A 24,742-nucleotide genomic window follows, 5' to 3' on the forward strand; every position below is an offset into this window, starting at 1 on the left:
TGGGCTCACATTCCTAGGTCTTTGTCTCTGCCTGGTATTTTAGAAATTTTGGGAGAGGAAGGCAATGGGTGGGACGTTCTGGAAGCTGGGGGCAGGGAAGAGGGTGGTCACTTGCAGGGTCAGAGGTCAAGCCTCCTGCATTTAGCTGGGGCAGCCGGATTGTCGCCAGGCCCGAGGGGGCGTGTCTGTGCATCTGCCCGGGAAGCCCCAAACAGGCCCTGGAATTCCTGCTGCTAGACGACCTGTTCTTCCCAGTCCCTTCCCCCCTTTCCCAGGAGCCACTGTTCATGGCTACTCCCACATTTCTGGCTATAGGACCCTCCACACAGTTCCAGTTTATTCCCTTAAAAATAATTTTACACCTGTTTCAGAGATAGTTGCACCCATGCACATCCTTACCTATCGATTGTTTTAACAGCTCTAAAATTGTGGTTTTTCAATCAGAAATTGTGGTTAGATGAAACGTGGAGCTTCTAAATGAAGCATGAAATCTTACCAAAGTTTTGCTCCAACTTTTAGCTGGAAGGTTTATAAAAGTGGATTTCATTTTATAGTTTTTGGACAATGCATTCTTTTAAAAATTCATTGTTTACTAATTACAAGCACATTGAGGCCATTCTTTTACTCACTGGTAGCTTTTTATTATCAACCGTTTGGGTGCTCCCCGCCCCCATCTCTGTTGCAGGCAGCCTGGAGCTGTGAAAGCACTGGCTCTTCTGAAAGCACAGTGTGTTCTGGGTACTTAGAACTGCATCGATCCTGTATAAAATGATACCAGGCAGGGATTGCATTCAGAGACCCCTTTCATTTGTATATCTGGGCTCTCAAGGCTGGTCATGGGAGGGCTCTGGTGTCAGCTAAGGGCACCCTGCCTTTTGCTGCCATCACCGCCCACTACGTGTTCTGACCAGGATTTTTTTTCCTGGACACTGCATCTGCAGAATCTTTTAAAACCTACCATTTATGGGGGCATTGCAAATGTTCAGCATCATCCAAGTTCTGTGTTTTAAGGTTGATCCAAACCTAAGAAAAATCATCTTAATTCTTTATAGTTGCACAGTTGGAGTCTGGAGTGGCCACCCTGGCTCAGCTCAGAACTTGTTTTGTTTTGTTGTTGCTGTTTGTTTGTACTCTTAGCCCGTGTTGCCTAGGCTAAGTTCATTGCCATGGTCACGGCTCACTGCAGCCTCGACTTCTTGGGCTCAAGGGATCCTCCCACCTCAGCCTCCCGAGAACAGGAATGAGCCACCACGCCCAGCTAATTTTTGTAGTTTGGGCCAAGTGCTCCTCTAGCCTCGGCTTCTCGAGGAGCTTGGACTACAGGCATGAGCTGCCATGTCCAGCTACTAGAACTTAATTTTGAAGCTCTTTAGTTTCTGTTGTCAAGCCTCTATAGATAGGCTTTCTGGGGTGGAAGGGGTCTCCGGAGATACCTAGTCGGGACTCTTTTGTTTCACAGATGAGACTGAAGCCCAGACAGGTCAAGAGAAATGACTGGACAGAGGGTTCCATAGCCAGGTTGTGCCAGGCTCAAGTTTACAGCCTGAGGTTCTTTTCTACTCACTAGCCATGGAGATGAGAGCAATGTGTAGGTAGTTATAATTTGCAAGAGCCTCTTATCCGAAAGAAGCAGGAGAGTGCCATTCAGTCCACACAGCTGTCTTGAGGGAAAGACAAGGGATGTGTTCTCAAGGTTGCTTAGCAGTTAGAAGCAGGGAGGCCACCCGAAGGTTTAGTGGCATGTTTTATTCACATGTAAAAGAGACTTTTCTGATGCAAGGGTTTTCACACTTCACATCAGCATAGGAGTGATCCCTTCATTCCCTTGACAAATGGAGAGAGCAAAGGAAAGGAATGTAGTTCAAGCTGGTAGAATTGCTTTAGCACCATGTCGTAAAAAGGGATCGGCCAGGATTTTTCCTGAATTTATCCAGCTCAGCATCTTTTGGTTAGTATTTATACTTGAGAATTTTAGATTTAAAAGATTATTAGGATTAGATAATCTCTAAAGGATGGATCAGCTTAAAAAGCAACTGGCTTAAAGGAGGCAAGTTGCTGTTGCTTGGTTTCAGTCTGCCACTATTGCTGGCAAAGCACTGCAGTGATCAAAACTGGCAGGAAAGTTGCAAACCTTACCACATTTCCCTTGTATAAAGTAGGATCTGGGCCAGGTGTGGTGGCTCACGCCTGTAATCCCAGCACTTTGGGAAGCCGAGGTGGGTGGATCACGAGGTCAGGAGATGGAGACCATCCTGGCTAACACAGTGAAACCCCGTCTCTACTGAAAATACAAAAAAATTAGCCGGGCCTGGTGGCGGGTGCCTGTAGTCCCAGCTACTTGAGAGGCTGAGGTAAGAGAATGGCGTGAACCCGGGAGGCGGAGCTTGCAGTGAGCGGAGATCATGCCACTGCACTCCAGCCTGGGGAACAGAGTGAGACTCCATCTCAAAACAAACAAACAAATAAAATAGGATCCATAAAACCTGATGATTATAGCAGAACTGTTTCTTTACAAAAGTAAAAACACAATATCCTAAATCTTTCCTTTTTCCTGTTTCTGAATTGTAAAGTTTCTGGAGAACCAGTTTAACCCATGCTAAATTACACACTTCCCTATTAACTCAGCCCTGAGTGGAGTAACTCTGTGTGCTTGACTGAACCAGTTAGGGGGAGCATTTTTGTAGTGGACACATTTTATGCAAAGACTTTGGTTATTAATAAGCATCTTGGAGAAGGAAAGAAGCAGCAGTCTCCCTCTGTTTGCCCCCAGCCCTCTCTGTTTGGAGCTCTCCACCTAAGAAGACTTTCTGGGCTGCTTCCAAGCCTTCTCCCCACCTGTGTCTCCCACAACACTTCTGCCCTGCCTCTCGCCAGAACGAGCTTCTATTCAGTCTGCGCGGAATCGCCTGGAATCTGGCATCCTGGATCTCCACCATACCTAGCAAGGTGCTTTGTGCTCGGGATGAGAGAGCCGGTGTCACCTGTGTTGGACCCAGCTTTGCCACAGGCTCATGTTGGCTTCCCTGCTGTGTCTTTGCTAACACTGTGGCCTTGAGCCCCCCCGCAACTCCTGTCTTCCCCTGGAGATGAAGTGTGGTGGTGTATTTGTGGAAGAATTCCCCTTGCATACTGCTTCCCTGCCTGTTGCATGTTAGCTGGCTTCCCCTCATGCCCAGGTGTACCAGAGGCAGATTTAAACTCTGCTCTTGAAAGCAATCCAGCAAACATTTACAGAGTGGTGCTAAGTGCCCTGCTCTGTGGAGAGATACACAGTAATGAGACTGGCCCAGTTTCTGTGCCAAGGAGTTTTCTCTCTTGAGAGCTCCTTGTTTATTAGCAGGTAAAGGTTGTGCCAACCCTTTCTCTCTCTCTCTCTCTCTCTCTCTCTCTCTCTCTCTCTCTCTCTCTCACTCTCTCACTCCCTCACTCCCTCCCAGCGTGCTGGGCCCCGGGGAAGTCTAGAACATCACATAAAGCAGTTCTGTCAGCACTGGCTGCCTCCCAGGTTCAACTCCTTGGAATAACTTGGCATGAAGAAGAAAGGCAAGGAGCTGGCTGACCTTACCACTAGCTTTTTGCCTTCGTTCCAGAAACTTAAGCCTGTCAGCTTGCTTGAGTGCCTAGGAGAACCATGCTTTGCACTTTGCACTTTGCATTACAAGCTGTGGTGTGAGGATGGTTGTTACTGGCTCTTAACCTTGCTTTACATATCCAGGCTAGAGCAGCAAAGGAAACTCTTCTGGTATATTCTTGCATCCAGGCCACCAACACAACTTAACAACTTTTCTGGATAATGAAGCTAAGATTCAGGGGAAACTCTCGTGCCGGGAGGTTTTTGTTTGGTTTGGTTTCTGCCTTTGAAGTGTCTCTGTTACAGTTCTGAGTGAGACTAGAGTGGGATGTGGCATTCAGTTGTGTTCCCCCCTCCATTCCCCCTTGATTTGGGGCAGAGAGAGTGGGAGAAAAAGGGAAGCAGATAGTTTTAGTTATGTTTGCAGTTACTCCGCTGCTGTCCCTCCCTATGGGGTGTGCTTGCTCATTTGGAAGCTGCTGGTTTGGTTGTGGGATCCAGGGCCCTCCAATTGCTGTCTTCCCACCTCCTCGCGTCCTGTATCTCTATTTATGCCTGTCCTCTCTCTGGTCACCAGGTGCTGCACCTGTACTGTGACACTTGCTCTGTGCCCATCTGTCGTGAGTGCACAATGGGCCGGCACGGGGGCCACAGCTTCATCTACCTCCAGGAGGCGCTGCAGGACTCACGGGCACTCACCATCCAGCTGCTGGCAGATGCCCAGCAGGGACGACAGGCAATCCAGGTGAGCCTTCCCTACCCTTCCGCAGTTCCCGTGTGAATCGGGTCCCCCTTTCTGTCAGGTGGCATGGACAGACATTTGGGGTAGATTCCAGTATGGGGGGTAGAATAGTGACCCAGATGAGCTCAGGTGACATCCCTGCAGCAGCGATCCCTTTAGGGGTTCTGGCAGTCTTGTGAAGATGTCAAGGACATGTCCAACGTTACTGGTCAGATTTCTAAGCACCTAGCCTGGGTCCTAGCATACCACCTGCACGTGTGCCACCCAGCTGCCTCCCGAAATCAGAGCGGACATTGGCACTCCCAGCCAGGACCATGGAAAGGCTGGGTGCTTAATGCTTATTATTATTATTATTGTTATATTTTTTGAGATGGAGTCTTGCTCTGTCACCCAGGCTGGAGTGTAGTTGTACAATCTCGGCTTACCACAACCTCCACCTCCCGGATTCAAGTGATTCTCCTGCCTCAGCCTCTCGGGTAGCTGGGATTACAGGCATGTACCACTGTATCTGGCTAATTTTTGTATTTTTAGTAGAAATTGGGTTTCACCACAGTGACCAGGCTGGTCTTGAACTCCTGACCTCAGGTGATCCACCTGCCTCGGCCTCCAAAGTACTGAGAGCTACTGAGCCCAGCCAATGCCTTTTATTTATTTTTGTTTTTGGAACAGAGTCTCACTCTGTCACCCAGGCTGGAGTGTAGTGGCGGGATATCAGCTCACTGCAACCTCTGCTTCTCAGGTTCAAGTGATTCTGCCGCCTCAGCCTCCCAGGTAGCTGGGATTACAGGTGCCCGCTGCCACTCCCGTTAATTTTTCTATTTTTAGTAGAGTCGGGGTTCCACCATGCGGGCCAGGCTGGTCTTGAACTCGTCCTGACCTCAGGTGATCCACCCTCCTTGGCCTCCCAAAGTGCTGGGATTACAGACGTGAGCCACCATGCCCGGCCTAATGCTTTTTAGACAGAGACCTTTATGATACAGATTTACTTACCTGTATGTGAGAAATTAGTGAGCAGGAGAATGTTGTGTGAGGTTCAGTGTCTACGGTCCTTTCCTGGATGGTAAATCCCCCGTAATTGAAACTGTTGTTTCTGTTGAATTCCTTTCAACAGCTAGGGAGGGGCATGTGTAACTGAGAATTGGCAGGGTTCTCTTACATAGTTAGGTGATAGTGCCTGAATTGCTGTTAAATCTTGTCTGATTCAGGTGACAAGGTTTTAGGAAATCAGAAAATTGTGACGTTTTCCCTGTGTTGTGTAGGATACTTTGAAAGTCAAGAAAAGTTGTTCACCCTCTAGGAGAAATAATATAGGAACCATTTTAGAATATTTATATAAGTGAATTGCTTTAAAAGTAAGATTCTGGCCAGGTGCAGTGGCTCACGCCTATAATCCTAGCACTTTGGGAGGCCGAAGTGGGTGGGTCACTTGAGCTCAAGAGTTCGAGACCAGCCTGGGCAACATGGGGAAACCCTACAAAAAGTACAAAAATTAGCCGGGCATGGTGTGACACTCGCCTGTAATCCCAGCTGCTTGTGGGACTGAGGTGGAAGGGTCGCTTGAGCCCCAAAGGTGGAGGTTGCAGTGAGCCAAGATTATGCCAGTGCACTCCAGCCTGGGCAACAGTTAAGAGCCTGTCTTGAAAAAGAAAAGAAAAAACCCCTGTTTTGAAAGTGCTGAAGAATTGAGATCATGTGTCTTACAGAAGAGGGAGGATTTGATTTAGGGAGGATTTGATTTAATAAGTTTCTCAGCCGCTATCACATTCCCATGCATGATACTGAAACAGTCTTTTCTGATGAGTCAGATTTTATGATGTTCAGATTATAAAACTGGAAGTTTGAGAGACTTTCTGGAATGACTCATCCTGTCATTGTTACACCAGTATTGTTCGTCTTTAAAATGCCTTGAGTGTCTCTGTGTTGCTCTTCTCCTTCGTCAGTGTCTTCACCTGTGCGTCATTCTGTTGTGGATCAGTGCATCTGTCCCTGCGGATGAGGTGGTTTGTGTCTTTCATTTTATGCCACGGCAGTTAGGACCTTGACAAACAAATGCCTTACCCTGCTGGTGTCTCCTCAGCACCGGTGCCCAGCCTTCACTGTGGCTCATACCTATAATCCCAGCACTTTGGGAAGCCGAGGTGAGTGGATCATCTGAGGTCAAGGAGTTTGAGACCAACCTGGCCAACATGGTGAAACCCTGTCTGTACTAAAAATACACAAATTAGCCAGGCCTGGTGGTGGGCGCCTGTAGTGCCATCTACTCAGGAGGCTGAGGGAGGAGAATTGCTTGAACGCAGGAGGCAGAGGTTGCAGTGAGCCAAGATCGTGCAACTGCACTCCAGCCTGGGTGACTGAATGAGACTCCATCTCAAAAAAAACAAACAGCAAACAAAAAGAGCCACTGATGTCTAGGTCTGAACTCCTAGATTGTGTTATGATTTTATTATGCTCTTACTGTTTTAGGAGATCGAAAACACTTGGAGAATTATTGAGAGAATGCTGGTACTCTCTGTGCTTAGTGGGAAAAGCCACTGTGGGGGAGAAAAATGACTTGTAACAATTTGCTGGAGACTTAAGGAGAGCACCCAGCAAATCATGAGTGGTTAACATGGTGAAATCTCAGAAATGGAAATTCAGACTTTCTGTGGAGAGAAAAGAGTGTGGAGAAAATAAATAGAATCAGCTGTATAAGTGGTGAGAACCTAGGCATAAATCCTAGAGGTATGATTTACATGTTAGTTGAAAGTATGTGCCCAACATTAATCTGAATTCTAGATCATGGGGATTTTGGGTAGAGGCATTTTAGATCTGTTAATTTATAAGGCCACAGCCAGGTACACTACATAGATTGTGATTTCCTAGAAGGTTTTTGTTTAACCATAACTTGTGTGTGTTTAGCATCCTTAAGTCTTGTTCTGTCACCCAGGTTGGAGTACAATGGTGCAATCTCAGCTCACTGCAACCTCCGCCTCCCAGTTTCAGGTGATTCACCTGCCACCACTCCCGGCTAATTGTTGTATTTTTAGTAAGAGACGGAGTTTTACCATGTTGTTGGCCGGGCTGGTCTTGAACTCCTGACCTCAGGTGATCCACCTGCCTCGGCCTCCCAAAGTGTTGGGATATCAGGTGTGAACCACCATGCCTGGCCATTATTATTATTATTATTTTTATTATTATTTAAGAGACAAGATCTCTCTCTGTCACTCAGCTAGAGTGCAGTGGTGCCATCATAGCTCACTGCAGCCTCAAACTCCTGGGCTTTTAGGCGATCGATCCTCTCTTTGGCCTCCCACATAGCTAGGACTACAGGTACGCTCCACCATGCCCAGCTAATTTTTGTATTTTTTGTGGAGATGGGGCTCGCTTTGTTGTCTAGGCTGATCTCAAACTCCTGGCTTCAAGCGATCTTTCACTTTGGCCTCCCAAGGCGCTGAGATTAAAGGCCTCAGCTACCTTGCCCCAGCCTGACAATTTCTTAAAATGTAACACAGGTCTTCATCCCTTCATTTTTCTCATGAGATTGCGACAATTCAGTCACATCTTCAAACTCCACTTCTAATTCTAGTTCTCTTTGTATTTTCACCGCATTTGCAGTGACTTCCTCCACTACTTCTTTCTGCTACAAGAAGTTGATCCCAACCCTAATGGATGACCTTGAGTTCAAGACTCAAGGTCATCCATTAGGGTTGGGAGCAGCTTCTTCAAACATTCTATTAATGTTGATATTTTGACCTCTACCCATGAATCACGAATGCTCTTTTATAGTATATCCAGTTTTAGTCTGTTTGCTGCCAAAGTGAGCACATGTTCTTTTAATGGCACCTGGAATGGTAAATTCTTTGCAGAAGGATTACAAATGAGTTTGTCCAGACCCATCAGAGGAATCACTATCTGTAGTAGCTATAGCCTTACAAAGTTTATTTGTTAAATAATAAGACTTGAAAGTTGAAACTACTTCTTGATCCATGGGCTGTAGAATGGATGTTGTGTTAGCAGACATGAAAACAACTTTCAGGCCGGGCGCGGTGGCTCAAGCCTGTAATTCCAGCACTTTGGGAGGCCGAGACGGGCGGATCACGAGGTCAGGAGATCCAGACCATCCTGGCTAACATGGTGAAACCCCGTCTCTACTAAAAAATACAAAAAACTAGCCGGGCGAGGTGGCGGGCGCCTGTAGTCCCAGCTACTCCGGAGGCTGAGGCAAGAGAATGGCGTAAACCCGGGAGGCGGAGCTTGCAGTGAGCTGAGATCCGGCCACTGCACTCCAGCCTGGGCGACAGAGCGAGACTCCGTCTCAAAAAAAAAAAAAAGAAAGAAAAAAAGAAAAGAAAACTTTCATGTCCTTGTGCATTTCTAGCAGAGTCTTCTGGGTGACCAGGCGCATTGTCAGTCAGTAGTAATATTTTGAAAGGAATCTTTTTTTCTCAGTGGTAGGTCTGAACAGTGGGTTTAAAATATTCCACAAACCAGCCAGGCACGGTGGCACAAGCCTGTAAACCCAGCACTTTGGGAGCCTGAGGCGCGTGGATCACCTGTGGTCAGGAGTTCGAGACCAGCCTGACTAACATAGAGAAATCCCTTCTCTGCTAAATACAAAAAATTAGCCGGGCATGGTGGCCCATGCCTGTAATCCCAGCTACTTGGGAGGCTGAAGTAGGAGAATTGCTTGAACCCGGGAGGCAGAGGTTGCAGTGAGCCAAGTTTGCGCCATTGCACTCCAGCCTGGGCAACAAGAGTGAAACCCCGTCTCAAAAAAATAAACAAATACATAAAAATTTTAAAAATCCCATAAACCATGCTGCAGACAGACAGTCATGCTGTCATCTAGGCTTTGTTGTTCCATTTGTAGAGCGCAGGCACAGTAGATTTAGCATAATGCTTAGGGGGCCTAGGATTGTCAGGATGGACAATGACTGTTGGCTTCACCTTAGTCACCTGCTACATTAGTCCCTACCAGGAGAGTCAGCCCATGCATTGAAGCTTTGAAACCAGGCTTTGACTTCTGAAGCTATGAAAGTCCTAGATGGCATCTTCTTCCAATATAAGACTGTCTCTTTCCAATATCAGGCTGTGTCCTTCCAATAAAAGTCTCCTTCCAAAAAAAATGTCTTAAGTCTGTTGTTTAGCTGTCTTCATCACCTTAGCTTGTTCTTCTGGGTAACTTGCTGCAACTTCTGTATCAGCACTTGCTGTGTGTCACCTTACACATACGTGTTTTGGAGATAGCTTGTTTTCTTAAACCATATCAGCCAGCCTCTGTTAGCTTCAAACTTCTGCAGCTTCCTCATCTCTCACCCTTCATAGCATTGAAGAGTTAGGGCCCTGCTCAGGAAGGATTAGACTTTGGCTTAAGGAGGTGTTATGGCTGGTTTGATCTTTTCTCCAGATCATTAAACTTTCTTCATATCAGCAATAAGGCTGTTTTGCCTTATTACTGTTTGAGTGTTCACTGGAGTGAACTTCTAATTTCTTTCAAGAACTTTCTTTTGCAATCACAGCTTTAACCGTTTGGTGTGAGAGGCCTAGCTTTCAGCCTGCCTGTAGCTTTCTACTTACTTTCTTTACTAAGCTTAATCATTTTAGAATTGTGGGACCTTTTCTTTCACTTGAATACTTAGAGGCCATTGTGGGGTTACTAAGTGGCCTGATAAACGCCAAAGATCACTTATCACAGATCAGCACACCAGATAAAGTAATAATGAAAAACTTGAAATACTACAAAAATTATCAAAGTGTGACACAGACAGTACGGGCTTTTGGGAAAATGACACCAATAGATTTGGTTGATGCAGTATTGCCACAAATCTTCAATTAAAAAAAAAAAATCACTGGCTGGGTACTGTAGCTCACAACTGTAACATCAGCACTTTGGGAAGCTGAGGCAGGAGGATCACTTGAGCTCAGGAATTCTAGTCCAGCCTGGGCAACATAGTGAGACCTTGTCTCTACAATCAATTAAGAAGGTTAGCCGGGCCTGGTGTTGAGCATCTGTAGTCCCAGCTACTTGGGAGGATTGGTTGAGGCCTGGAGGTTGAGGTTGCAGTGAGCCAAGATGGCACCACTGCACTCCAGCCTGGGTGACAGAGCCCAAAAAAGAACACAGCGAGACTGGGCAACACAGCGAGACTGTCTCAAAAAAGAAAATGTGGGTTTTTCTTTTCTTTTTTATCTATGAAGTGCAATAAAATGAGGTATGGCTATAGTTTGTGATTGTATTTTTTATTATTATATTTTTTGAGACAGTCTCGCTGTGTTGCCCAGGCTGGAACGCAGTGACAGATCTTGGCTCACTGCAACCTCTGCCTCCCAGGTTCAGGCGAGGAGCTGGGATTACAGGCATGTACCACCACATCTGGCTAATTTTTGTGTTTTTAGTAGAGATGGGGTTTCCCCGTGTTGGCCAGGCTAGTCTTGAACTCCTAAGTTCAGGCAGTCCACCTGCCTCAGCCTCCCAAAGTGTTGGGATTACAGATGTGAGCCGCGGCGCCTGGCCAAGAATTACATTTTAGAGTGGACCACAGTAGCTCCCCATACCTGGTATGGTCGCCTGCAAGTGTATGGGTGATGTTTGCATTCTCTTACCTTCTGACCATTGGTTTCTTTAAATACCGGTCATTATGCCACCACTGTTCTCCACAGTTGGCATCACTGATCGATATCTGTATTCTTTCTCTTCAAAGCCAGATTTGGCTCGAGTCTCCTCCATACTGAGTGAGGAAGTGCACTGGAAAGTGCACTGATGCGCCAGTCCAAATGGAGACCCTCAACTTTGAAATGTTTGATTCGATCTGTTAACATCTCAAAGACGGTTAAATTTTCTCTCAAGCACCATGCTTGTTGGGTGATTTCTCTTTCCTTAGTGTGAAGTGTATTTATCTGTTTTGGAAGTTTACCCAGCCTTTCTACATTGTCATTTCCCCCAACACATCTGCCTTATGTATCCTTCAAATGCCCTGCTGTTAGAGGTTGGGAAGTATTTCAGTTAAGTCCGGGTCTGCACATCTTGGAATGTGGTGCTTGGCTGGGTACTGCATAGTTTGGAAGGGAAACCTCTTTTTCTACTATGCCTTGGGTAGGGCTTTTGTGACTCTCAGCCCAAGGAGTATCTTTGCATGCTTGCTGATTATTAAAATTGCAACAAAAACTTTGAATCCCCTGAACCTGTTTGAAAAATGGAAGGAACAGTTTTTATCATAAAATGTGAGTTCCAAACATGAGGGATAAGCCTGGCTAGGAGACTAGAGGAAGAGGTGAGTAGGGTAGTACACCCATTCCTGTGCAAAGGGAGTGGTTTTTTGTTTGTTTGGTTTTGTTTTTGTTTTGTGAGACAGAGTTTTATTCTTGTTGCCCAGGCTGGGCCTTTTTTTTTTTTTTTTACATCTGATAGAAGGTAGATGTAAAAAAAAAAAATCAGTTTGGCAAGTAGTATGACATTAATATTGATAGAGAGCAGTTTGCCACCTCTGCTTTCTCTTGAGGAATGATTAAGAAATGTTACAGACATAGGTTTGGTTGCCTTGGTCAAATACTACCTTGGACACCAGTTGTGCTAATTAATAACCAACGCATCTAAAAATATAGAGGGTGCCAGTTACTAAGTTCTACTCTTCAGGCTTTAACCCTGTCACACTTTTGCCATGTGATACAGGGGCTGTGACTCTTTAAACTACATGTATGGGAAAAGGACTTCTTCCCTTTTTCTTCCAATTCATATTAATTATATTATTATCATATTATGTATTTGTTTTGGGACAGAGTCTTGCTCTGTCACCCAGACTGGGGTGCAGTGGTACAGTCACAGCTTGCTGCAGCCTCGATCTCCCAGGACTCAAGCAGTCCTTCCAGCTCAGCCTCCCAAGTAGATGGGACTATAGACAAGCACCACCATGCCTGGCTGATTTATTTATTTATTTTTTTGTAGAGACTAATGGAAGAAAAAAAAAAACCCCGCGTAGCAGAGCAGGGGTCGGGGCCCCTGGCCCCCCACTGCCGCTCAGGCTGATCTCAAACTCCTGGGCTTAAGCTATCCTCCTGCCTCTGCCTCCCAAAGTGCTGGGATTACAGGTGTGAGCCACTGTACCCGGCCCCAATTCTTAATAGCACTTCTTTTTCACTCCGACAGCAGAAGTTGGTTTCAATTTCAGATCTTGCCACTACCAGAATTAGCTGGACGTAACCTTGCCACCTTATTCTGTGTTCTTGTAACCACAGTTTTCTTTCCTTTGTTCTCTCAGACAAAGCAAAAGATGCTGCTTCTGCAGGTACTGTCTGCCTCCATGTACTCTTTGCCCCAGCAATTCTCCCATACCTGTTTAACCATTTCGCTACGCTAAATTCTGTTTAAATGTCTAGGGAGCTCTCTTGCTGTCTCTCGCTTTCTCTCTTTTTCCCTGGATGAATCCTGACAGCCTGAGATACTACAAATGTATCAGTGCTGTTATGATACCTGCTTATGTGCATGCTCATTTGATTGGCCATTCTAATTTTTTAACTTCTAGGTAATGTGGATGTAGTATCTGTCTGCTTCACTTTATTGGCTTCTGTGTTAGTTTATCAGGTCTGTTGTAACAATTTACCATAAACTGGATTACTTAAAAACAGCAGGCCGGAAGTCCAAGATCAAGGTGTCAGGACCATGCTCCCTCTGAAGGCCCTCAGGAAGACTCATTGCTTTCCTCATCTGGGCTTTTGGCAGTTGCCAGCATCCTTGGCTTGTACCTGCATCAGTTTCCATTTCTGCTTTGGTCTTCACATGGCTTTGTTCTCTGTGTATCTGTGTCTGCACATGACCCTCTCTGGACATCAGTTTTGGGATTTAAGATTCAACTTAATCTACTATAACCTCATCTTAGCTAATTATATCTACAAAGACCCTATTTCCACACAAGGTCACATCCTGGCCCCCATTTAGTTGAGCCCAAAATTTGGAGGGACAATATTTAACCCGACGCAGCTACCTAGTGCTTTGGTAAACATGATTATGGCTAGAGATGTGCAAATATAAAATTTATAGATCGTTCTGCTAATTGTTCTGCTAAATCCCAGGTGCCTTAAGTATCATGGGCTTTGTACTTAGCTCCTCCTCTGATTGATATGTAATGGTACTTGAGACAGGATTGTAAAGGTGGAGCAGAAAGGTTATAGAAATATGCTGTTCCCTTCCAGCTTCAGAAGGGAAGTGGCATCAGAACTGGGTTTGGAAATTTAGGGCGAAGCATTCCAGGCTGTGGACAGCCTGTGAGCCCGCTGGATCTACCTAGTTCCCCTGTGAATCAGTTCAGTGGATCCTTAGGAGACACAGGATCCTCTTAGGCAGGGAATGCAGTGTGGCTACTAACCACTGGAGTCATGGGTGGTATACTTTTTTGTTTTGTTTTGTTTTGTTTTGTTTTGTTTTGTTTTAAATAGAGACCAGGTTTCACCATGTTGGCCAGGCTGGTCTCAAACTCCTGAGCTCAAGTGATTCGCCTGCCTCGGCCTCCCAAAGTGCTGGGATTACAGGCGTCAGCCACTGTGCCCAGCCATCATGGGTGTTTTTGGGGCTGCACCTTTGAGCGTGTCTTGTATGCCATGAATGTGTCAGCTCTCATCCAGACTGAGTCAAACTGTTGGGCAGGAAGAATACTTATAAAAATAAGGTAGATTGTGTATTGTATGATGATGCCATCTATATGAAATACCCAGAACAGGCCAGGCACAGTGGCTCGTGCCTGTAATGCCAGCACATTGGGAGGCCTAGGTGGGCAGATCACTTGAGCCCACGAGTTCGAGACCAGCCTAGGTAACATGACAAGATTCCCCCATCTCTATTAAAAAAGAAAGGAAGGAAGGGGCGGGGGGAGGGAGGGAGAAATGCCCAGAACAGACAGATATGTAGAGACACAGATTAGTGATCGCCATGGGGGAGAAGGAGGAAAGTGGAAGTGACTCCTTAATGGTTATGGCCTTTGCTTTTTGGGTGATGAAAATGTTCTGAAGCTAGGTAGTGGTGATGATTACACAACACTGCACATACTAAATGTGACTAATGGTAAATCTTATGATAGGAGCTAAGTGGCCTGACGAGACACAATGGCTGAACACCTGTCCCAGGTGTTTATCAGATGAGAACTAATAACAGTGTTTTACTCTGTGCCAGGTGCTGAGCTCAGCTCACGCCATGCATTGCTCTGCATTTCCCTCACATCTACCCTTTACCAAGGTTGCAGAGGACCAGGAGCTTGTCCGAGGCCTTGCAACTAGTAGGAGGCCCTAAACTAACCCAGGATGGGAACCTGGGTTCCCTGACTCCAGGGATGACTGACTAGCCTGGTTTGCCCAGGACTGTCCCAGTTTTAGCACTGAAAGTTCCACATCCTAGAACTCCCTCAGTCCAGAGCAAACTGGGTGATTGATCACTCTGATTCCTAAGCCCATACCAGGCTCCAAACCCTTTGTGCTTCCTGACACCCTCCTGATTGGATCACCTGCCCTGAAACCTGTTGCACCAAGAGCAATCACTTTGGAATCCCTGATTTAATACCTCCGGATCTCAAAGAAATCCTTGTGGCTTTTCAAGACACAGCATGTAATATTAATGAAAACACCATGCCTTCTGTCTGGATTAATTTTTTATGAACAATAATACGTCTGATTAAACTGGCTGATTTACTAGGACTGGTACAGGGTGACGTGTGTGGTGACGTGTAGATGGTCTCTGACCATGGGGCACAGCTTCTTAGGTAGATCGGGGGATATTCCCAGTGTGCACTTGGTGTTCGTTCTGGCTGGGATGAGCTGTGTTGCCAGTCCCTTGTCAAAAACAGGATGGATTAGTCACTAGCCCATCGCACACCCTCACGTGAGGGATGGGCCTGGCCTATGGGGTTTTGCCCAGGCAGAAAGTGAGGCAGGGAAGTCTGGGGAAGCCACTTATGTGGCTGGAGTTGCACATTTTACATCTGATCCTCATTCCCCGTTTGCGGCTGTCACCCAGCTACACTGGTTTCACTGTGTTAGAGTATCTCTTAATAGTTCTGACATTCACTGTGTAGGTGCCATTTCTCATGCAAAGAAATCCAGCTCTTGCCAGCAACTACTTTAGTTACACGTCAAAGAGATGCCAGTCTCTCCCTAAGTGCCTGTTTTCCTTCCAAGGGAGTGAATCAAGTGGTCTGGGAACCCAGGGTGTCAGCTTTTCAAGTCTGACAGAGCAGATTCAAATGTTTTGTATAAGGAATGACAGTCCTTCTAATGCCTTGAAGTTGTTTTTTCTTTTTGGTTTTGCAGCTAAGCATCGAGCAGGCCCAGACGGTGGCGGAACAGGTGGAGATGAAGGCGAAGGTTGTGCAGTCGGAGGTCAAAGCGGTGACTGCGAGGCATAAGAAAGCCCTGGAGGAGCGCGAGTGCGAGCTGCTGTGGAAGGTAACGGAGCACTCCCCCACCCACGCTGTGCCCACTCGGCTTCCCTGAACCCCAGCAGCGCTCTACAGGACTCTTCGGATCCAGGAGCCAAGCTCTTAAGTGTAAAACATTTGATAATTTTCCAGAAAGTCTGTTGGCAGAAAGATGCAGGGGGTCCCTGGAACATTGTGGGTGCCGTTTGCGGTAAAACAACAAGAAGGCTTTTCAGAAGTATGTGAGTAACCAAGACGGGAAGCGGTGAAGCGGTCTCCAGTTTTATATTGCATTCACTCAAAGGGAGGCTAAAGAAGGGAGCGTAGTCAAAACTGTTGTTAAGAAAGGCAGGCAGGCTGGGTGCGGTGGCTCAAGCCTGTAATCCCAGCACTTTGGGAGGCCGAGGCGGATCACGAGGTCAGGAGATCGAGACCATCCTGATGAACACGGTGAAACCCCGTCTCTACTAAAAAAAAAATACAAAAACTAGCCGGGCAAGGTGGCGGGCGCCTGTAGTCCCAGCTACTCGGGAGGCTGAGGCAGGAGAATGGCGTAAACCCGGGAGACGGAGCTTGCAGTGAGCTGAGATCTGGCCACTGCACTCCAGCCTGGGCGACACAGCGAGACTCCGTCTCAAAAAAAAAAAAAAAAAAAAAAAATACATATATATATATACTAGCCGGGCAAGGTGGCGGGCGCCTGTAGTCCCAGCTACTCGGGAGGCTGAGGCAGGAGAATGGCGTAAACCCGGGAGACGGAGCTTGCAGTGAGCTGAGATCGGGCCACTGCACTCCAGCCTGGGCGACACAGCGAGACTCCGTCTCAAAAAAAAAGAAAGGCAGGCTGGTAGGAAACATCCCTATTTTCGGATTTTCGGTGACCTGGCTGGTTGCACTTCCTGACCTCTTGTGGAGAACCAGTTTTCCTCTTCGGAGGCAGTGAATGTGTCTCCTTTCTTCCTGTTGGAGCAGGAAGGAGTGCCGAGCACACTAGTGTGCCGTTTAGATAAAAATCAGCTGGAAGGACTACTCGCCCCACCCAGGCCAGCATTCCAACTGTTCCTTTTCTGATTTTATGTCCCCACTCAGAAAGGAGGAGAGTTATGTCTGTGAAAGGACCGGTACTCCATGCCAGTTCTTCAACTGTAATTACGTCCTCCGAACACATGAAAAAGACTAGAGCTGACTTATAAGGGTATCCTTGTGGAGCGTGCCTGTTTCCATCTCCAAACAATACGATGATGGTGGGGATGGGCCTCAGTTTCTGCAAGTGACCTTTGCTAACTACTGTGCCCTACACTGTTCTGCAAGGCATCCCTGGATTTTGCATTGCATCTTCCATTTAGTTAACTTCACAACTGGATGCTTTCTGCATCTTCTGACCTCTTAAGGAATATGGCTCAATTGCTTTCTGACAAGAAGAGACTTTGGAGGTGTTAGTCCAAGGTGTTTTTTAATTCAGCACATTTTTTGAGCACCTTTGTGGGCATGACATCGTTTTCAGACACTCAGATGTCCCCGTGGGTCTGCCAGTGTTATGCCACCCACGAATGTTAATTATAACGGAGGGGCCCGCTTCTTGCAACCTGAGAGCTTTGTAGTGAACTCTGCCACAAACTCGCTCTTCTGGATTTCCTGATGAAAAAGGCCTTTGTGTGTGGGGGTTTCTGCAGCTTTCACCTTAGTTACCCTCCCTCCTGTGAGGCTGACCCACTGTCCTCTCTAAAGGCAGTTCTGTTTCAGAAGAAGTAGCAAGTTTTTACTCTTGGGAGAAGCCTGTTGAAAGAAGAGTCAGTCCCTTCTTCATTGTAGTAAGCAGTTAGTGCGTGCCCAAGAATTCATCCTCAGAGCATTCCAAAAGAAGCTTCCTTAGTTTGGACACTTTCGCTATAGAACCTTGCTGCGAATCCTGTGGGGGTCCCTCTCTGACTAATTACTGATTGCCTTGCCTGTCTGTGTCTGGGCATCTCTTTGTTACAAGTTTTGTTTCCCTGCGTCTCTGGTTACTTCACTTTAAGATACATAAGTGCAAGGATTAAGACAACCCTGTTGTAAATATCCAGATGCCTCTCTTCGTTCTTTGGCCTTATGTATTTCCAGTGGACTTGGCTACCTCATGGGGTTAGCTGCATATATAGTTCATGGGTAAGACCCAAAGGTGGAGGTTTGGCTCAATGGGCAAAGCTTCTTTAATCTGTCCCCACGTGGGCCTCTCCGTACACGTGTATCCTGGTTCACTGAACACATGAAAAAGCAGGAATGAGTCGAAATCATATAATCACCCCTCCCACTCTAAAGGGAAGGTCAGGTTGAAATCCAGCTCTTTCAACAGTGGACGCTTATTCTGAAATAGCCTTCTATGGCTTTCAGATCTGTAGAACAACTCAAGTCATGATCCTCTGTGAAAACTGTTTGGATAAGTTCATTCCCTTCACAGGGGAAAATTGCTTAGAATTAGAGAACTTTTAAAGAAGAGAGAAACAAATGTTTCACTGGCAAAACAAAATCCCATATTTCTAAATAGCATGGTTTGAGAACCTCAAGCAGGAATTATTTCGGCAGGTTAAGCCTGGCTAATTTTCGTATTTTTGGTGGAGACGGGGTTTCAGCATGTTGGCCAGGATGGTCTCAGTCTCCTGACTTCAAGTGATCCGCCTGCCTCGGCCTCTCAAAGTGCTGGGATTACAGGCATGAGCCACCGCACCCACACGCTATGTGTGTGTGTGTTCTTTAAGAGGTTTCAGGCTTCTCTGTGTGTGTGTTCTGTAAGAGGTTTCAGGCTTCTGTGTGTGTGTGTTCTGTAAGAGGTTTCAGGCTTCTTGCGGGGTAAGACTAGCCGTGAAGTCCTGCCTGGTTTTGCCTCTGGTAGCCTCTCTGTCACTCTCTCCACTTTCACAGCTACTTCTGTTGGCTAAACCACCACCAACCCATAGCTGGGTGATCTCTGGTCTCTGTTCCCTCATTTGTTCCCCTTTAATAAACATTTCCCAAACTAATCCTTTTGTGGTTTTTTGTTGTTGTTGTTGTTGTTTTGAGACGGAATTTCTCTCCTGTTGCCCAGGCTGGAGTATAATGGCATGAACTCAGCTCACTGCAACCTTCGTCTCCTGGGTTCAAGCGATTCTCCTGCCTCAGCCTCTCAAGTAGCTGGGATTACAGGCACCACCACGCCCGGCTTATTTTGTATTTTTAGTGGAGACAAGGTCTCACGATGTTGGCCAGGCTGGTTTTGAACTCCTGACCTCAGGTGATCCACCCACCTTGGCCTCCCAAAGTGCTGGGATTACAAGCATGAGCCACGGTGCCCAGCCCCAAACTAATTCTTTAAGAATATGAATCTGTCTGGCCGGGCGTGGTAGCTCAAGCCTGTAATCCCAGCACTTTGGGAGGCCGAGACGGGTGGATCACGAGGTCAGGAGATCGAGACCATCCTGGCTAACACAGTGAAACCCCGTCTCTACTAAAAAATACAAAAAACTAGCCGGGCGAGGTGGCGGGCGCCTGTAGTCCCAGCTACTCGGGAGGCTGAGGCAGGAGAATGGCGTGAACCTGGGAGGCGGAGCTTGCAGTGAGCTGAGGTCTGGCCACTGCACTCCAGCCTGGGCGACAGAGTGAGACTCCGTCTCAAAAAAAAAAAAAAGAATATGAATCTGTCGTGTCATTCCCTTACTGAAAGCTGTGGTTTTGAAATGCTGAGCCTGTGCCCACAGCAGGACCTTTGTGCTGGCTGTTTCCTTTGCTGAGATCGCTCTCCCTTTGGCCTTTTGTCTGTCTCAGCCTTTAGGTGTGAACTTGTGAAAGGCACTGTCCCTCAGCACTCTGTCGGTATCAGGGCCCCTAGACACTGTCTTCCACATCCTTTTTCTACTTTTTTTTTTTTTTTTTTTGAGACAGAGTCCAGCTCTGTCTCCCCGGCTGGAGTGCAGTGACACTGCAAGCTCCGCCTCCCGGGTTCCCGCCATTCTCCTGCCTCAGCCTCCCAAGTACCTGGGAGTACAGGCGCACGCCGCCACACCCGGCTAATTTTTTGTATTTTTAGTAGAGACGGGATTTCACCATGTTAGCCAGGATGATCTCGAACTCCTGACCTCATGATCCGCCCGCCTCGGCCTCCCAAAGTGCTGGGATTACAGACGTGAGCCACCGCGCCCGGCCCCCTTTTCTACTTTTTAACAGCTATCACTATCAGACGTGATCCATATATCTTTGTTTGCTTTCAAATACTCCTTTTCTAAACTACAACTCTGTGCAAGCAAGGACCATATTTTATGTTTTCTGTGGATTACGGCAGTACCTCCAATGCCTAGCAAAGTGTAGGTGCTCAGTAAACTCCTTTGTCAGATGGCTGTTTTTGGTTTTGGTGGTGGGATCTTGCTGTATTGCCCAGGCTGGAGTGCAGTGGTTATTTACAAGTACAGTCATGGCACACTACAGACTCAGCCTCCTAGGTTCAAGTGATTCTTCCACCTCAGCTTCCCAAGTAGCTGGGACTACAGGTGCCCGCCACTGTGCCCAGCTGTAGATGGCTGTTTTTAACTTTTATTTTTCTTTAATTTCTAGCTTACAGAAAAGTTGCAGTATTATAGTAACTCCATATATTCCTTATCCAGATTTACTGATTATGTATGTTTTGTTCCAATTATTATTATTACTGTTTTTTGAGATGGAGTCTCGCCCTGTTGCCCAGGTTGGAGTGCAATGGCGTGATCTCTGCTCACTGCAACTTCCGCCTCCCAGGTTCAAGGGATTCTCCCCACATCAGCCTCCCAAGTAGCTGGGATTACAGGTGCCCGTCACCACAATTAGCTAACTTTTGTTATTTTTAGTAGAGACAGGGTTTTGCCATGTTGGCCAGGCTGGTCTCGAACTCCTGACCTCAGATGACCTGCCTGCTTGGTCCTCCCAAAGTGCTGGGATTACAGGCATGAGGTGTGTGTGTGCATGTGCGTCTTGTGTGTGTGTCTGTATGTATATGTATATATGTTTGTGATCTGAGAGTGAGTTGGCATATTGAAATTTCACATAGCGCTTTTACCCCTAATCACATTGCAATTATAGAAATCAGGAAATTTGATTTTGATACAGTACTAGCATCTATTCTTCAGTCCATAATCAAGGTTCCACAATTGTCCCAACAGCGCTCTATTCCCCCCAGCCCCAGCCGTACCCGCTAGTCTAGGGCCACTGTTTGCATAGTTGTCCTGTTTCTAGTAATTATCTTCTGTAACCCAGAACAGTTCAGGGTTTCTTTTGGTCCATTTTGCTTTTGCTGCCTTTGAAGAAAGCCCGGTGTCTTCTGTAGACCATCCCCCAATATGTGTTTGTCTGATGCTTCCTTGTGATTAGTGATTAGTTGTGGCTTATGTCGTATTTTCTGTGCTTGGCTCTAAGCCTCTGTGTCTTTCTCCACTCTTGCTTTTCCCTCCAGGTAGAAAAGATCCGCCAGGTGAAAGCCAAGTCTCTGTACCTGCAGGTGGAGAAGCTGCGGCAAAACCTCAACAAGCTTGAGAGCACCATCAGTGCCGTGCAGCAGGTCCTGGAGGAGGGTCGAGCACTAGACATCCTGCTGGCCCGAGACCGGATGCTGGCCCAGGTGCAGGAGCTGAAGACCGTGCGGAGCCTCCTGCAGCCCCAGGAAGATGACCGAGTCATGTTCACACCCCCTGATCAGGCACTGTACCTTGCCATCAAGTCTTTTGGCTTTGTTAGCAGCGGGGCCTTTGCACCACTCACCAAGGCCACGGGCGACGGCCTCAAGCGCGCCCTCCAGGGTAAGGTGGCGTCCTTCACAGTCATTGGTTATGACCACGATGGTGAGCCCCGTCTCTCAGGAGGTGACCTGATGTCAGCTGTGGTCCTGGGCCCTGATGGCAACCTGTTTGGTGCAGAGGTGAGCGATCAGCAGAATGGGACATACGTGGTGAGTTACCGGCCCCAGCTGGAGGGTGAGCATCTGGTATCTGTGACACTGTGCAACCAGCACATTGAGAACAGCCCTTTCAAGGTGGTGGTCAAGTCAGGCCGCAGCTACGTGGGCATTGGGCTCCCGGGCCTGAGCTTCGGCAGTGAGGGTGACAGCGATGGCAAGCTCTGCCGCCCTTGGGGCGTGAGTGTAGACAAGGAGGGCTACATCATCGTGGCCGACCGCAGCAACAACCGCATCCAGGTATTCAAGCCCTGTGGCGCCTTCCATCACAAATTCGGCACCCTGGGCTCCCGGCCTGGGCAGTTCGACCGACCAGCCGGGGTGGCCTGTGACGCCTCACGCAGGATCGTGGTGGCTGACAAGGACAATCATCGCATCCAGATCTTCACCTTCGAGGGCCAGTTCCTCCTCAAGTTTGGTGAGAAAGGAACCAAGAATGGGCAGTTCAACTACCCTTGGGATGTGGCGGTGAATTCTGAGGGCAAGATCCTGGTCTCAGACACGAGGAACCACCGGATCCAGCTGTTTGGGCCTGATGGTGTCTTCCTAAATAAGTATGGCTTCGAGGGGGCTCTCTGGAAGCACTTTGACTCCCCGCGGGGTGTGGCCTTCAACCATGAGGGCCACTTGGTGGTCACCGACTTCAACAACCACCGGCTCCTGGTTATTCACCCTGACTGCCAGTCGGCACGCTTTCTGGGCTCGGAGGGCACGGGCAATGGGCAGTTCTTGCGCCCACAAGGCGTAGCAGTGGACCAGGAAGGGCGCATCATTGTGGCAGATTCCAGGAACCATCGGGTGCAGATGTTTGAATCCAACGGCAGCTTCCTGTGCAAGTTTGGCGCTCAAGGCAGCGGCTTTGGGCAGATGGACCGCCCTTCTGGCATCGCCATCACCCCCGACGGAATGATCGTGGTGGTGGACTTTGGCAACAATCGAATCCTAGTCTTCTAATTGCATTTCCTAGGTTTCTGTGTTTGGGGTGTGTGTGCGTCTCATCTCTCTCTCTCTCTCTTTCTCTCTCTCTCTCTTTTTGAATTTCAAAGAAGAAACAGTCTCAGGGAAATTTCTTTTTTCTTTTTTTTTTAAAAGAGAACAAGAAAAGTACAACATTGCTTAAGTCCTACCTCATCTTTATTTTTTTACAGATGAATGTACTTATCTTTTCTGCAGGGATTGAGCCTGTGAAGTGATAATTTCTATCTACCTCATAAATCTTTACATTTCCTTCTGCAACAGGCCCTCTTCCCCTCCTCAGTGGAGTTTGCATTTCCCTCTTCCCCTGCGTGGGGCATGATATGCACAAGCCTGGCATCTGTATGGCTGGGAGGGCACTGGATGTGTGTGGTGGGGTGTATTCTGTAGATTGAGCCAAGGAAACACAAAAAAAAACTACTAAGTAAAAAAACAAAAAACTATAAAACATGGAAAAAATAGGATTTGAAATGCATAATTATAGAGTTTCTGTGTTCTTGAGAATACTGTGTTTATATGAGGTTAGATTATGTTGTGTCGTTTTGATCTTTTTGGAAAATCTTCTCTTTTTTTAAATGCTGCAACAGAGAAATTTCCTCTGTTCTCCGTTCATATCTCAGTGTGTTTAACATCCTCTTCTGCATCTTTTCTTAATCTTAGACGTTGTGGCTGTGGCTTGCTAGCCAAGAAAAGCAGACCCTTCATGTTTTAGGGTATATGGTCTTTGTTTCTTTTAAGGGAGGGTGTGTGTGTGTTTGTTTCAAAGCCATCTTGCACCCAAGGAGCTGAAAATGGCACACTGCCTCCCAAAGAACCTCTCCTTTTCACACTTTGGTTTCTTAAAAAAATATATAGATGGTAGCTCAGGATTTTTGATGAAACGTATTCTCAAAAGTTAAGCTTTCTTATTTTGCTGTTAGGTTATAAAGGGTTAAATGGAAGAAAGAAGGAAATTAACCTCATTCTCAGAGAGAGGGTTTTCAGGCATGGGCTGATGTGGACATGAATGTGGGTGGACATGTGTGTGCTGAGCCAGTCAGGGAGCACATTAAAGAACAAGGCACCCCCAAACTATAGGAACTCCACAGAAAGGGCAGGGTGCGTCCTGACCTGAGAGCGCCTGTTGTTCTGTAGTCCTTGGAGCTTCTTTTCCTAAGAAGAGTAGGCAAAGGAAAGAACTTTCATTTTACAAGCACAATTTTTTTCCTGCTTTGAAAGTTCAGGGAAATAGAATGTTTGAAAGTCAAAATAATACCAACAGCCCAGTCCCGCACCCTCTGCTTGGGTCACTTTTTATAGGATTGTTTGCACCCAGGCCATGCTTTAGGACCTCGTGGTTAACATGAGTCCCCCCGCCCCCCTCCCCTCAAGGCCTTTGAATATAAAGGATCTAGAAACCAAATTGTCCAAACCTGCAATGTAGGATGTAATGTCTTTTCTTAAACCTGTAACTCGGTACCAAAGAATGAAAATTTACGCCTCCCACTGCAGAACTGTGGGGTAGAATCTGTGTCACTTTACGGGACTGGTTGGTTGTAAGCTGGACTTGGGTTCAAAACTGGTGCTTCTGGGCATTGTCTGTCTCGCAAGCGCAGAGCAGATGTAGCCGATAGCCCTGCTTGTCAGAATCCAGTGGGTTCCTGCATTGCCCCAAATACTGAAATAAGAACCAAATTCTGGAGGAGCCCTCCTCAGGGAAAAGAGGGACTCGTAAACAAACGTCAGTGACTTACAAGGGAGACCTCTTGTTTAAAAATACTTAGGGATCAACTTCTGTTCTCTATTTAAGAGAAATTTCTATTGCAAAATGGGTATAGTTTTGAATGAACAAAACAGATTAACAAATGGAGCAATTTGTTTCTGTTATCCCAATAGAAAAGGAGATAATGGGGACAATGTGACAAGTCAATCAAGTTGCTTTTCCCGTATACCTCTTTTGGACATTTAATTTACTACTACTACAAGCTACGCTGTCTCTTCCCATTGCTTTAATTCTAGGGTTTCTGAGTGACCAAAATGGGAAGGGGAAAAAAAAAACCTCATTTCACAGAGGAGAACTGCATGCAATAAAAGATTCAAAAGTTAGAAAGTAACTTCAAACTGCTGCTGGCTCCCAGCTGCTGTTACAGGGTGGGAAGGTGTTAAGAAATCTT

General features: G+C 46.9%; 1 protein-coding gene across 1 annotated transcript in view; it reads left to right on the forward strand.

Annotated features, from left to right (window-relative positions):
• The window catches only part of TRIM71 (tripartite motif containing 71, E3 ubiquitin protein ligase), a 73,874-nt gene extending 50,852 nt beyond the window's left edge, over positions 1-23,022 (forward strand). The window contains exons 2-4 of the mRNA XM_011961545.1: positions 4,149-4,316; positions 15,582-15,716; positions 21,117-23,022. Coding sequence (XP_011816935.1) covers positions 4,203-4,316; positions 15,582-15,716; positions 21,117-22,568 — 1,701 coding nt within the window. The 5' untranslated portion in view covers positions 4,149-4,202 and the 3' untranslated portion in view covers positions 22,569-23,022. The remainder of the gene's footprint in view (positions 1-4,148; positions 4,317-15,581; positions 15,717-21,116) is intronic.
• The last annotated feature ends 1,720 nt before the right edge of the window (positions 23,023-24,742 follow it).

Source organism: Colobus angolensis, unplaced genomic scaffold, assembly GCF_000951035.1.
Source record: "Colobus angolensis palliatus isolate OR3802 unplaced genomic scaffold, Cang.pa_1.0 Scaffold56, whole genome shotgun sequence".
NCBI lineage: Eukaryota > Metazoa > Chordata > Mammalia > Primates > Cercopithecidae > Colobus > Colobus angolensis.